General features: G+C 41.3%; 1 protein-coding gene and 1 pseudogene across 2 annotated transcripts; one reads left to right on the top strand and one right to left on the bottom strand.

The window, feature by feature from the left end:
• The first annotated feature begins 3,088 nt into the window (after nucleotides 1-3,088).
• Nucleotides 3,089-10,913, top strand: LOC110488856 (RE1-silencing transcription factor). The gene is made up of 4 exons (XM_021561286.3): nucleotides 3,089-3,403; nucleotides 5,130-6,046; nucleotides 6,144-6,227; nucleotides 6,589-10,913. The coding sequence occupies exons 2-4, from the start codon at nucleotides 5,140-5,142 to the stop codon at nucleotides 8,568-8,570; spliced, it is 2,973 nt and encodes a 990-aa protein (XP_021416961.2). The 5' UTR covers nucleotides 3,089-3,403; nucleotides 5,130-5,139; the 3' UTR covers nucleotides 8,571-10,913.
• Nucleotides 10,914-11,632: 719 nt separating this feature from the next.
• On the bottom strand, nucleotides 11,633-14,846 carry LOC110488859 (nitric oxide-associated protein 1-like; annotated as a pseudogene). Its single transcript, XR_016486295.1, has 5 exons — nucleotides 14,054-14,846; nucleotides 13,648-13,810; nucleotides 13,275-13,472; nucleotides 12,562-12,690; nucleotides 11,633-12,429 (listed from the first exon to the last, which is right to left on the bottom strand). The product of XR_016486295.1 is annotated as a nitric oxide-associated protein 1-like (transcript).
• Between the last annotated feature and the right edge of the window lie 384 nt (nucleotides 14,847-15,230).

The raw sequence follows: 15,230 nt of genomic DNA, 5'->3' as shown, positions 1-15,230 counted from the left end.
GACTCATTTGTTTCGAGTTGAAACGATAGTCTGTGGTTCATCTTGGTTTAATTATAACAATCTTTGTTAAAATGTTGATTGAGGCAGTGTACCCATGTCAAATATAACATACAAGCGCCACCCCGTGGCGGACGGCGATTCGTTGTGATACATTGTGTCCATGATAATTCTGTTTCTCTTGAATATTGTGTTAGCAAAAATGTTTTTTTTTTTGTTTTGTTTTTTTTGATCATGACCAGCTGGTGTGTGTCAATTACATTTTTTTTACAGGCAAACTCCCCCACCTATGCTTCTGGTGTAATTCATGACCTGGAAGCCTTGAGTTGTTTATAACACTTTCATCAAGCTGAAAATCTGTCTCTATTTGCAACAGACCCATGACTATACAGTTGAAAATACCACATTTCACAAGTGAGGGCACGTGTCTGCCCAGACTAGAGCCTGCTTCCTGGAATGCTCCAAAAGACTTTGGACCCAACCATGGACCCAACAGACCAAAGTTAGTTTTTGTGCAGCAGTACACTGTTGGCCGGAGAATGCAGTCTGTGTGGGTTGCTCTCATGTTATATTTTTTATTTTGCATTTAGGCCTGGTAGATCCTCTCCTGAAACATTCCCCACACACAGAGGTCACACAGAAGGATGGGCATCACTTGAACCATCCCATCCAGGTATTATATTATATTGGTGTGGACAGAATTCAATCAAACCTGCATTGTGGAATTTATGCAATAGCTCTTTCCCCATGGTCAGTGGTAATAAAACACAGAAACAGGAAGATTAAGCTATTTTCTCCCCTTACACTGATCTAATAACTACACATTCTGTATGTATATATTACACATCATGTAAACAATGTGTAAGGACTGTTTTGGGGAGATAACCAGACCAGCCAACCTAGGTATGGTGACTTAAATCATGATACCATCTGATTATGTGGCATTATCAGGGTGCTGGAGCTGTCAACTGTTTGTTGTGAAGCCGACAATGTGAAGATTTAAAACACATCATGAATTATGCAAAAATTGTTGTACTTTGACTTGTGAAATTTCTTTATATGTAATTATAATGTTACATTTGTGATGGTATTATTGGGAATGATGTGTATAGCAGTAGACAGTGTATGTAACCCAATATGTACACTTAAGGAGCCTACCGGTACTCCTTAATGTCCAAGGATTTAACATATTATTTTCAGAGGTAGACTCGCTCTGGCAGCCAAAACAGCCAAATACTCCATCTAAACGTGAATTGATTCTCAGTACAGCCCTTTACTTTCATATCACATCAAAATAATTTCAGAAATGCAAAATATACACTTACTGTACACTGTTTAAACTGGCTTTATCACAGTTGCAGCTTACACATTTCTGGCAGCCTTCTTCCATTACACGCAGGTGTTCCGAGCATTCTAGATAGCTAATTAGCCCCCCAGTGTAATATATATATATATATATATATATATATATATATATATATATACACTGTGGGGCAAAAAAGTATTTAGTCAGCCACCAATTGTGCAAGTTCTCCCACTTAAAAAGATGAGAGAGGCCTGTAATTTTCATCATAGGTACACTTCAACTATGACAGACGAAATGAGAAAAAAAATCCAGAAAATCACATTGTAGGATTTTTAATGAATTTATTTGCAAATTATGGTGGAAAATAAGTATTTGGTCAATAACAAAAGTTTATCTCAATACTTTGTTTTATACCCTTTGTTGGCAATGACAGAGGTCAAACGTTTTCTGTAAGTCTTCACAAGGTTTTCACACACTGTTGCGGGTCTTTTGGCCCATTCCTCCATGCAGATGTCCTCTAGAGCAGTGATGTTTTGGGGCTGTTGCTGGGCAACACGGACTTTCAACTCCTTCCAAAGATTTTCTAAGGGGTTGAGATCTGGAGACTGGCTAGGCCACTCCAGGACCTTGAAATTCTTCTTACGAAGCCACTCCTTCGTTGCCCGGGCGGTGTGTTTGGGATCATTGTCATGCTGAAAGACCCAGCCACGTGTCATCTTCAATGCCCTTGCTGATGGAAGGAGGTTTTCACTCAAAATCTCATGATACATGACCCCATTCATTCTTTTCTTTACACGGATCAGTCGTCCTGGTCCCTTTGCAGAAAAACAGCCCCAACGCATGATGTTTCCACCCTCATGCTTCACAGTAGGTATGGTGTTCTTTGGATGCAACTCAGCATTCTTTGTCCTCCAAACACGACAAGTTGAGTTTTTACCAAAAAGTTATATTTTTGTTTCATCTGACCATATGACATTCTCCCAATCTTCTTCTGGATCATCCAAACGCTCTCTAGCAAACTTCAGACGGGCCTGGACATGTACTGGCTTAAGCAGGGGGACACGTCTGGCACTGCGGGATTTGAGTTCCTGGTGGCGTAGTGTGTTACTGATGGTACGCTTTGTTACTTTGGTCCCAGCTCTCTGCAGGTCATTCACTAGGTCCCCCCGTGTGGTTCTGGGATTTTTTCTCACCTTTCTTGTGATAATTTTGACCCCACGGGGTGAGATCTTGCGTGGAGCCCCAGATCGAGGGAGATTATCAGTGGTCTTGTATGTCTTCCGTTTCCTAATAATTGCTCCCACAGTTGATTTTTTCAAACCAAGCTGCTTACCTATTGCAGATTCAGTCTTCCCAGCCTGGTGCAGGTCTACAATTTTGTTTCTGGTGTCCTTTGACAGCTCTTTGGTCTTGGCCATAGTGGAGTTTGGAGTGTGACTGTTTGAGGTTGTGGTATTTTATACTGATAACAAGTTCAAACAGGTGCCATTAATACAGGTAACGAGTGGAGGACAGAGGAGCCTCTTAAAGAAGAAGTTACAGGTCTGTGAGAGCCAGAAATCTTGCTTGTTTGTAGGTGACCAAATACTTATTTTCCACCATAATTTGCAAATAAATTCCTAAAAAATCCTACAATGTGATTTTCTGGATTTTTTTTCTAATTTTGTCTGTCATAGTTGAAGTGTACCTATGATAAATTACAGGCCTCTCTCATCTTTTTAAGTGGGAGAACTTGCACAATTGGTGGCTGACTAAATACTTTTTTGCCCCACTCTATATTAGTTTAATAGTAGTTTAATTTATATATAAGAGGAATACATTTTTGCCAAAAACGTTTCTAAATGAAAAAAATCAACTCATAATGATTAATACTAACCGGATTGCTAGATTGTATGGCCATTTGGAACATTGGGATTTGGAAAGAAGAAGCCCCCGGCAGAAACACTAGCTGGCGCTGGCGCTGACGTCAGCCATCCCTGCAAACAGACGGAGCCAGGCCGATGTGTAGGAATGTGTGGAAACTTCTTCCGTGAATAGTTTGTGTACTATTACATCGATAATATAGACCGAATACCGACAAGGAGTGGATACAGATATACGGTGAGTTGTTTAATTTAGTAATTTACAGATTTGTTGTCTATTGTTTTAATTTGTGAAACAAACTAACTTTGACGAACAGTTTTGAAAATGGAGGCAGTGTGGGGGTTGTTGAAAGGGAGAGGCGCTGTCCAGGGCTGATTTCAGCACGAAGATCAGGACCATGGCTAACATAACGCTGTTCTTAACTTCCTAAGTGTTTACACGCCAAACTTTATTTGTGATATATATATAAATTTGTTTAAGTAAAACGAACAACACTCATTATCGCTACATTTTTCAAGAGTTTACAAGTTAACAACCTCGTTTTGTTCGGAGTTTGCTCTTCCGCAAAACTAGTTTTCCGAGTGAAGTTTTGAGGGCCTTGCTGGACAGCGACATTCTCTGCCTGTCGTGGCAAGTTTGCATGGCGATTTGTGGAATACTATTGTTGGTAAAAGTACGTTTTAACTACAATCGATCCATTTGTTAAATAAATAATCGCCTTCTCCACGCCCAAACCTTTACTGTAGCTTTTTTTGTTGCAACTTTCTGCTTTGTATTGCTGAGGTCAAGTCCTTGTTTACAACTATACATAGACTATAACGCAGTCAAATAAATGTTATTTTGCAAGTCATATTGTATTCAGTTTGATTATTGTAATACCAGCACGGTGACAAAGTATGTCTATACACTTTTTCTCATAGTTAGAAAGTAAAGACATGTAAAACGTTTATTTTTTATTTGTTTTACGTATTTGGTCATCATTACTATTTAGGTAAATTATAGCTATATATCTTTGTTTCGCATTGAGATCATACAACCCCTTTCTTATTTTCTCTGCGTACTAGTTAGAATGTAGGGCAGGCTACTGTAGTTTTTTGGGCGCTGTCGACCAAGTTGGTGGTGCTGTTTCAAAATGGCCGAACAGACATTTCTGTGCATGCAAACACAGGACTAGGACACTATGGGGTTTCCCAAGGCACTGTGTTAAAGTAAAATACATGACGTAGGCCCACAATGAAGTTATGAAACATACATTTTGAAGTGGTGGGATATTCTTGGTAGTTTTGTGCTAAACATTTAAATATATTTATGGGGGAATTTTTTTATTTATTTTTTATTTAATTGGTTACATTTTAAGTATGAAATAGTCTGGTTAAATATTATTTTTTACAAATTAAGAATAGATACAACATTGTCATCTGTTATATACTGGTTCATCACATTGATATGTACAGCAGACTGCATGAAGACATGAATAAATCTAGATAAGGAATCAATGACATGATGAAAGTGTTCTGAAATTGTATAGGTTTAGCATACTTCCCTTTTATTTATTTTGACACTTGGATTGATGACATTTGTTTTTTCTTTATTGTGTCCACCATTCCTGGATTATTATAAAAACATCCTGCACTTTCCAACTATGAAATGAATACCAAATTACTAATTCAGAGAAAGAACAGTGACATTACCTTACATGGTATGTCCCTGGTTGGTAGTTGCTTGGAAAATTTGCAAGCCATATCATTTTGATGACGTGGGACTGAGTGGCCTATGTGATAAACGTTCAAAAGTTTGATGAAGTCCTGAATTAAAGGCCTGTTAAAACTCATACTCTCTGTGACTACTACTACAAAAATGTTGGTTCTGAAATGAAAACAAATGTAATTTAACATATCTTATTTGAAGTTGTTTGATCAATGACCATGACCTCTGGTTCTGCTCTCCTCCCCCACAACCACAGCCCTCCCAGCATGGCTTCTCAGACGGTATATCCAATGGGGTTGGTCATGTATGCCACCTCAGCTGGCATGCCCTTGGTGGAGGATGCCCAGGGGTTGGCTGAGCTTCCACAGAATGAGCTGCCGGCCCCACAGCTGGTCATGCTCGCCAACGTAGCCTGTGAAAATCCAACAGAAGGGAAGGAGATGATGGAGCTTCAAACCGTCGGCAGCAGCAGCTACTCCGATAGTGAAGACGAGAACATCATCAGATACAGTTACGATAGCCATGAGAGAGAGATGTGTATTGTAGACTACCCAGAGTCTCCACGGGTGGCCCTTTCCCAGGTTGAGGAGATTGACAATGAAGTAGAAGAGGAAGAAGGTCTGGACCTGTCCAAACCATCTGAAAAGCGTCCTTCTAGCCCTCCCACCCCTTTTACCCCTTCTACCCCTCTGGGCATGATCATGGAGTCAGCTAAGAAGAAGAAACCCTTCTTCTGTAAACCCTGCAACTACCAGGCCCAGCGAGAGGAGGAGTTTGTAACCCACATCCAAATCCACAGTGCCAATAGGATGATCGTGGTGAAACGCGTGGAGGGGGACAAGGCACGGGCAAAAGAGACTTTGGCGGGACCAGATCAAGAGGCGGAGAGCGGTGATGGTGGGGCCAACAACAAAGGGGTGATCCGCTGTGAGCGCTGCGGCTACAACACCAACCGCTACGACCATTACATGGCTCACCTCAAGCACCACGAGAAGGAGGGCGACGACCAGAGGGTCTACAAATGCACCATCTGCACTTATACCACCGTCAGCCAGTACCACTGGAGGAAGCACCTCAGGAACCATTTCCCCAGTAAGCTCTTCACCTGCAACCAGTGCTGCTATTTCTCGGACCGTAAGAACAACTACGTGCAGCATATCCGCACCCACACAGGTATGTCAAACAGAACCTTTTCACTCCAAGAATGCACTTAATGGTCAACATATGAGTGTTTTTAACAGTATAGCTAACTCTGTTTTTGCTGCTGTAGGGGAGCGTCCTTTTCGATGTCCGTACTGTGAGTACTCAAGCTCCCAGAAGACCCATCTTACCAGGCATATGAGAACCCACTCAGGTGAGTGTCTAACACAGGCTACATGACAAAAAAGCCTGACGGTACATATTTCTAGCATGTAGCAGAAATTACACACATAATTGATTATGCATAGATATAGGTCTCTGTTTTGCTTTCCTCTCATAGTCAACTTTTTCTCCTTTGTTGCATTCGCTGGAGCAGATGGTTTTGGATAAGAACGGTAAAGTGGTTTGCGATACGTGCTGTGAGATGCTTAGTGTTCGACCTGTAATTGTTGCTTGTCTCTCCTTACTCTGGTCCATCTTCCCTGCATGAAATGTGAGCCAGTGTTCCCATTGAAGTTTAATATCAGTTAAAATGTCTGTAACCTGAGCATTTTCCACATTGCTTTTCTTGACAGGTGAAAGGCCTTTCAAATGTGACCGCTGCAACTACCTGGCTGCCAATCAGCATGAGGTGACACGCCATTCCAGACAGGTTCACAATGGGCCCAAGCCCCTGTGCTGCCCCCACTGTCCATACAAGACGGCTGATCGCAGCAACTACAAGAAGCATGTGGAGCTCCACCTCAACCCGCGTCAGTTCCTTTGTCCTGTTTGCAAGTACGCCGCTTCCAAGAAGTGTAACCTGCAGTATCACATCAAATCCAGACATCCCGGCTGCCCACAGATTGCAATGGATGTGTCAAAGGTCAAGCTGCGTGTCAAGAAACCTGATTCTGATGAATTTGCTGATGAGTACACCATCGTGAATGGAATTGCAAAGTTTGAGCTGTCTGCAATTGATGATGAGGAGGAGGACATGGAGGAGAGACCAGAGATCTCTGGAGCTGATAAACAATCAAGCCATATCAATCTCTCAACCAAGAAGAGCAGCAATCCCGTCCCTCTTCAAGCTGCAGAAAGTGTAGCAACAGACAAGACCCAAAAGAAATGTTGTGTCTCCCCTGTCAAAGAGACACCTAAAAAGGCAAAGGACAAGGCAGAGAAAAAGGTAACACTGAAACGCAAGAGTACAGAGATGAGCAGTGAGAATACAAAGCAGCATGTTACCCTGAAGGAGACAGCAGCTGCAGTTCAAACCACAGGTTATAAAGTTAAGAGACGTCCCAAAAAACAGATGAAGGGGAAAACGAGTGTTCAGGATAAGAGTGAAATAAAGGAAACCGTGGAAAAAGTTCAAAAGGCGAGTTTGGAAGAGGACGATGTTGAGAAGGAGAAATCGGTCAAGGAGACGTTAGAGAAAGACATGCTGGAGAGGGAGAATATGGAGAAAGTGAAGGAGGAAAACAAGAAGCTGGAGAAGGAGAAAAAAGAGCAGCTGGGAACACTGAAGAATGAGAGGGAAGGAAAAGAGAACAAAAACACAACAAAATCTAAGAAGAGTCCTTCTAAAAAAATTAAGAAAGTGGTTGATAAGACTGTTGCAAAAGCACCTCAAAGTCTGGACGCACCAGTGGAAAAACAGGGAGCGAAGAGCAGGACGAAGCCGCTAAAGAGAAAGGCTGCAGAGGCCTTGGACTTATCAATGAAGGAATCTCCTGAGGAGCCCTGCACCAACATAAAGGCCAAACGGTTAAAAATCAAGGCTGGTCACAAGTCACAATCAAAAGCCAGTATCCGCCAAAGCATGACGACTGAGCCTTGCCCAGTGTCAGAACAGGAGAACCCAGCAAACCAGATTATGAACTCGCCTGTGAAAAAGAGCAACAAGACAGAAGCAAGCTATGAAGAGACCGAGGCTTCCAGTGAGAACAAGGGGTGTTCCATCATTGAGAACCCTATTAGCCTCCCTGAAAACAAAAAGGGTCCAGCTACAAAGCTTCAGCCAACAGTTCTACAGGGAGAGCAGAAGGCGTCTGACCAGGAGACTGTCCCCGCTATGCATACCTCTACATCTCAGGACACAACTCCACAGGCTGAGCAGGCTACGGTCGCCGACCATTCAGAGGAAACTCCTACTCCTGAAGACGAGTCCCCATCTCCCACAGAAATTGACGGCTCTCCCGATTTCAGACGACCACAGGGAGAACCATCAACACCAACAACACCCTCCCTGGAGCTCCCTAGGCCAAGAGGAAAGCCTACCGAAACTGAAGAGGACGAGGGCATCCACAGCCATGACGGAGGAAGTGAGATCAGTGATAGCGCCTCGGAGGGCAGCGACGACTCGGGGCTCAACGGACTGGCCGCTGCCGCCGGCAAACTGGCCAATGACCCTGAAACTCCCACAGAAGAGATTCCGACTCCAACAGAACTCAAGAGTCACATGTGTATTTTCTGCGACCGTACCTTCCCCTTGGAGGTGGAGTACCGTCGGCACCTGAATCGCCACCTGGTGAATGTGTATTATCTTGACAATGCATCCAAGCTGGACCAGTGAGTGCAGAGCAGGGGGCTTTGATTTATCCCATTTTAATCAGTTTCAGCAGTGTATTTTTGTTTTACCCTTTCTACCTGTTATAAAACATAATTGTCTGTGTAAATATGTTGACACTACATATTCAGTTACCTTGCATTAGTGCTCACTAGTAAGTACTGTATAAAATATTATATGGTATGCCTAAAACTCTCTGACAGCCATTGTAATACAGTTTTAGGCCGACTAGTTCATTTGATTATTGGTGTCTGGGCTTTCACGGATTGGTTCCCAGACATTTTGACTATTAATTCTACAGTTCTTGTTTTCAAACATGATAGGATGCCTTTAATTGAAATCGTAAAGGATATGTGAGTTAATACGTGAGAGGCCCCCAAAAATGTTTCATTGTTTGGCATTTGGCTGAAACACACATCAAAGAAAATATGGGATATTAATTTTGTTGCTCGTAAATCTCAGAATACTTGTAAATCTCAGAATACTTGTAAATCTCAGAATACTTGTAAATCTCAGAATACTTGTAAATCTCAGAATACTTGTAAATCTGATATGGTTATTCAACTACTGGTATCTAAAATCGAATAGCATTGTATATATCTTACATATATAGTGGTTGATAGTCAAGAAATCGCTACACCTTGCCGGTTGAGTTTCTATATTAGAAGAAGCCACCTAGAGACGAGTTGCACCAGGTTTTTGTATTTTTATCCATCAGCCATGTTGAACAACAACAGTACATCTATTATGAAAGGAAGTGGTACACTTTTTCAATTAAGTACCAAAGAAACCCCTTCATTCACACAGGGATTATATTAGAAGGACCCAGGTGGTCCTGTTGTGTGAGTCCACTCCAGTGACGTGGTCTGTGCCCTAAATAGGGAAGAGGGCTGCATGTTCAAAGTCGGCACACGTGTAAGTTGTCCACTCCACCATTTAGGGAGCACTTGACAGCTACTTTAATTTGTATTTTTATTGATAACATCAAGAGATTTTTTTTTTTTTTAAACATTGTATAAATTAATGATCAATCTTCACAATGGACTAATTATAAAAATCTCTTAATTACAAAAAAACTTGACTTACACTCAAATTGATGAACTATGAAATGGGGCGAGTTTTTTTTTTGGTTCATCCGGTACAATGGTGGCGAGATGTGTATAGAATTGTTTCTTGAGTTAATGTTTGAAATATGTTGTCACTTTTTGAATATCCAAGTAAATGTAGTCATGCAAAAAAAACTCATACTACTCATTAATAAATGCACAACTCTGTGGAAGGTAGGGTGTTCCTAGTGTCAGCCTACTGGACCTTGACATTTGTAGCCCTCTAGAACTTAAGATATGGATAGAGATTTTCTGGGTGGTATAAACAGATACTATGTTACTATCACTGACAGAGAATAGACAGCTAACATTGAAAACAAGTTGTGAAATGGAAGTTTGTGAACACACCATTATCGGTTTTGTATCTGATTTCAGAAAAAGTCCAAAGATATTTTTATTTTTTTAGTTGTTGAGCCTGCGAAGATGCCCGTAGTTCCACATTTTTTTCTTCTTCTTATTTTTTTACTCTTCAGTGCCTTCGACAATCAGTATTTTATGTTTTTGCATATTAACAGTGTAGGTTTCTGTTAATTGAGTCACATTCTTTGTACACTGTAAGAGCTCTGATTTCAATTACATTGTTGTTACATCATGTCTATCTTTATAACCATTCCTTGAGGTTTAGTTGTAATTGTTTGATTTCTCTGACTGTGTCTGTTTTTATTACCCCACTCATCTGTTTTTACAGAATTGTACTTCCAAAGCGTAGCCTGTGAAATACTTCATTCATATGCATTTAGTTTTCTGTACTATGAGGTGATTGTTAGACTGAGCTAATAATAAAAAAAATATGCCATGTGTACTCTTTTAGTAAATTCAGTGCAATATATTTTGGGTGTGATGCCAAAGTGAGAAGATATAGAATTATAACGATGTATGTCTTGAGTATCCTGACTATTGGAAGGAACAGACTATACCAGGGTTCCCTGGGAAACTGGTCCAATTTAGCCGATGTGCTCTTGAACCAGTCTATAAATGCAGTTTCCCAGGGAACCCTATCTAGACAGATTCCGTAGCACTGTAAATGTACACCTTTTATCTCTTTGTTCACTTACTGTATTGTGCTTGTTAGTGGATAAGAACTGTATTTCAGTCATTGTAACCATTTTGCATTCACATATTGTAATCATGTGTACCGTAAAACTTCAATTAAATGCTGAGTCTCAAATTGCCAGCCGCCTGTTCATTTTAATAGCTGGGAATCGGCACACATTTCAGCAAATAAACGAATGTTTCAAATGAATTCCCGGGTCTAATGAATTGCTTACGATATTCCCATGTGCATTAATTATTTATTTTTATTCTGTCATTGTTGCTAGCCATGTCGCCACCAAAAAGAAAAAACTACATTAAATTCATGTTGCTGAAGGGTGAAATTGGGGTGTATGATAAGCAGCTTTTGCTAGTCTGATCTGCGATGGATTTGTTATTATGTTTATACTGGTCACAAACTGTGGTAGTCTTTACAACATTTTATTGAGGAAAAGCTGTGTGCATTAGGAAATAGAAGCCTGGCTCAAATAAGCGCCGGTTGTGTTCAGCGATTAAAGCAAATACATGCCCAGGCTATTTATTTTTATTTTTTACTGTTAGCTTATACCTGTCATTTGCAGTTAGTGAAGAAATGTACTCTTTTTCAATATAATAATTGACAACTAACTTCTATTAACACCTTCACCAAAGTGGGGAGTTATTGGCCATTGTCCCTAAGACTTTTTGAAAACAATTGGCTGTTTTAAAAACCATTTTGTGCAGTTTAAAACAAAGCATCCTGTACCATTTTCTGCTCTACACTTTTTAATAAAAGTTGGCCTAATATCCAGAGGTATTGTTGGTGTGTGATTCCTTCCCATTTCTTACCTTTTCAGCAGTTACTGATATGTTTAATAATATATTACACTAATGGTGCCTGCTGTCTAAATGTAATGAAAGCAATGTACATTTTAGCAGCCTACGCATCGATAAATAACGACAGCTGTTTATATGTAGGGTATTTACAATCATTACATTTACAATGTTACAAAACCCAGAGCTGAAAACCATCCACAAGCTTAAAGTAGGGTATCAACATTAGACATTGAGTACAAAAAGCCTTTTGAAAATGCACGTTGTTCCATTTAGATTTTACGCACTTAAGTTTTTCTTCAAATTGAGCCTCTCTGCTCCTATGTAGGTAGGACAGGCTGGTGTCCACCAGGCCCTGGGGTTTCCTGGTCTTATAAGCAACAGACTGATGTGTTGATGTGCTCTCCCTTCAGGATTAATGAAGTTGGGGAGTAGAGGTGGACTACTCAAGGAGAGCCCTGTACCCTCTGGAGCATGGGCACGCAGCAGGAAACGGTTCCCCTCCACTCCTGTCACTCTCACCCAACCTAAGAACAGAATAAATGTATCAGTAGCACCTGCCTCTTTTGAAAAGGACAATCTTGGGTCATCTGGTTGATCAATTTGTAATTATGTGTGTATTACCCACAGAGGACATCTTAATATCAGGGCTGGCTTTCTGAAAGCCCTGCCCCTTCAGCTCAAACTCTTTGGAGACTAAAGGGGGGAATTCCTTCATGGGTTCTTCTCAACCCATTGGTACCTATTCACACAGTTCTTCATGTTGATAACATTATTTGTAAACTTGTTTGTAGTAGCACTTGAGAAAGAGATTTTAATTCCTTAACTGAGTAGAGTAGAGCAAGCAGCATCAACTTAACCCCAGCAGGATTTGACCAGCATGCTTCTGATAGATGCGGTCAGCCTTGTCCACACTGGTGATGTGAATTGAGACTCGGTTAGAAGCAAGGACTAAGAACCAGCAGTTAGTAATATATATGTCATAAAGACAAAAGTGTGCACCATTGTCTTGATGTCAAAGTTTAATAATGAAAGAAGGCATTCACCTGAAGGTAATCAATTCATCCTAGAGCTCCCGGGAACAGCAACATTCCAGTTTTCAACACAAACGTCCTGCGTACGATGGCTTGTGTGGGCACGACCACCTTAACCTGCTCGGTCAACAGATTGAGGACCTATCAAGCATGAGAGAGTGAGAAAGGGGGTAGGGGGGGACTTTGCCTTGGTTTATAGCAATAAACAGAAGATTATGAGCTGAATGGTTGGCATTGTTCAACACTAGTCTGGGCTTTTCTTGTAAGAAACCCCTTACTAGAGTGGTACAATGCAATAATAAACCAGTCATAAATCTATTGCAATGACCACTTTATAGATAATTCTGTTCTATTGCAGTGTGCGTAACTGTATCATGGCATCCTGCTTGGCATTATACTTTGTGGTATAGCCTAGTAATAGAAGAAATAGAAAGGCACACCTTGTTCCCCCAGAGGGCATGCAAAGGTACTTTTTGTATCTACCAACCCTCTTGCATCAGAAGGGAAACTAAGTCGAGTGGTATTAATTAGTCAGCAGTGTTCTCTCCTAGTGCTAGTAAACAGCTACAACATGTATACACGCTGTTTCAATTAGGAAGGTACAGGATTCCATTATGAGCTGCACTGTAATCTATGAGACAACAATTATACTGGCCACATTGAAGTCGTTTTAGCCCGGCGTAACAGCCAGCAGTGGCGCCAAGCGGAAGCAGAAAGTCGCTCACGTCTTTCATGATGCCAGGGGTGTCATAGAGCCAGTGGGCATCTTTCAGTTCGTTGAGCGTCAAGCCCACATCTGGAGAAGGGTTGAAAAGAGTACGGTCTTTCTCCTCCTCCTTGTCAATCATGTCCTCTCCAGAGGCCAGACTGTATCAGGCCTCTTTTGGATTCTATGACGGTCCGGAACGTCCTCCCAATACTACCTAAATCAACATAGGATTTTTTAAATAATTAGCTTACATTACAATGAGTAACCATGCAAACCATTAACAACAAGGGTTGAGCTGTATGGGATGTCCATTTCGAACCCCTGGTGTTTAGGTTACCCTGTGGGGTTACCACCAGTTCTGTCACCAACAGCCAACACCAATCTCTTACCCACTAGGTAGCCCTGCTTGCTGAACTGTTCCAGTCGATTGAGCTCCTGTGGAGATATCACTCTCCGTCTGCTTGGAGGCACTCTGGAGCCTCTAGGACCTACTGAACATGCAGTACCGAATGGGGTTGATGATGGGGAACTTCAGAAGGTTCGGCATTATATCTTTGGATAATATTACATTTGAAAGTAAATTGAAGAAAATCTACATTTTAGAGACTTTTAAATAAACAAATGTAAGTCTGATTCAAACCCTCCATCAATGTGACTGTAAAAGTGGTTGGAATGTGAAGCTCATTCAAGACTAATGATTGCAGCAACAATAGACAAAGAAGAGTGTTCCATAAATCATAATGTATCTTATAGTAACTGTGGATAACATGCAGGCTGGGCAGAGCTCCATCTTACCAGGCCATGGAGATATGGTGGCTTTGTGGATCACATCCGAGGCTCTGGATTTGCCGTAGTCTGACTCCAGTAGAGTGTTAAACAATGTGGATTTCCCCGTGTTGGCCATTCCCGCTAGATACACGTCTCCATTGTACTTCCACAATCTCTGGCGATTTGATTTTCTATGCCATACCCCCTCATTAGAACCAAAACGGGATATCTTTGATATTATCACTGGAAATGCCTACACCAGCACAGTACTGGGAAAGCTGACATTTCATATTTTGCAAGTAGTTTTCAGTCTCCAGGGAGCAAGTCCACTTCATTACCCAGAACCACTATGTGTTTGTTTTCTCCAACAAGCTATAGCAAGTCTGGTACTATGGAGTATGGGATGTCCAGGAGATCCACGATGAACAGTACCAAGGCTTTCTCTGATTTGACCCTGCTGACTATATCCAGATATTCCTCCTTGGACATCTTGACAGTCAATGTCTTTTGGTGGTGTGTGAGCAAGTAACAACGATGACAAATGCCTTTTTTCAATTCCTTCTCCTCTAGCAAAAGTTTATACTTCTCACTTGGTAGATAGCCTGCCACATCAGGTGCAGTGCATGACTGCGCCACATCCGTTGCAACAGGTGTCAATCCTCCATATCTAGCGTACCATAGATTTTATTTTTCATCCTTTTGCTTGTTTCCTCGAGAAGGATGTCTATATCACGAAACTCGATGAGAGAATCGGGGCTAGCTGTCGACACTTTGGTCCCATCTTTCAATGACCACAGTCCAGAGTTCTCTGCTGCTTCTCAGAGCCTGACCTCAGCGGCAACCTCTTGTCTTCTTTGGAAATCATGGGGACAGTAATCACATGGAGCTAACCATGAAGTTGGTCCTTGTGAGTATTTTCTTGATCTATGTAGTCCAGGAAAACAAATTCCCCCTCATTTTCCGGCTCTATGGAGTTGCATTTCCCTTGAATGTTGACATTTTTACCCAGATCTTGAATTTCACCCATTGCTTCTCTTACAGTGCTGTAAAATCTGGTCGTTCTTGCAGTGGTGTAAAAGTACAATGAGTTGAAAGTACAACTTCAGTAGTTTTTTGGGTATCTGTACTTCACTACATACCTAAAGAAAATGATGTACTTTTTACTCCATACATTGGTCTAATTCAAATGGTCTAATTCACACAC

The sequence above is a fragment of the Oncorhynchus mykiss genome, chromosome 14, assembly GCF_057628025.1.
Source record: "Oncorhynchus mykiss isolate SJ-2025 chromosome 14, ASM5762802v1, whole genome shotgun sequence".
Classification (NCBI taxonomy): domain Eukaryota; kingdom Metazoa; phylum Chordata; class Actinopteri; order Salmoniformes; family Salmonidae; genus Oncorhynchus; species Oncorhynchus mykiss.
This window is presented reverse-complemented; position numbering and strand designations above follow the sequence as displayed.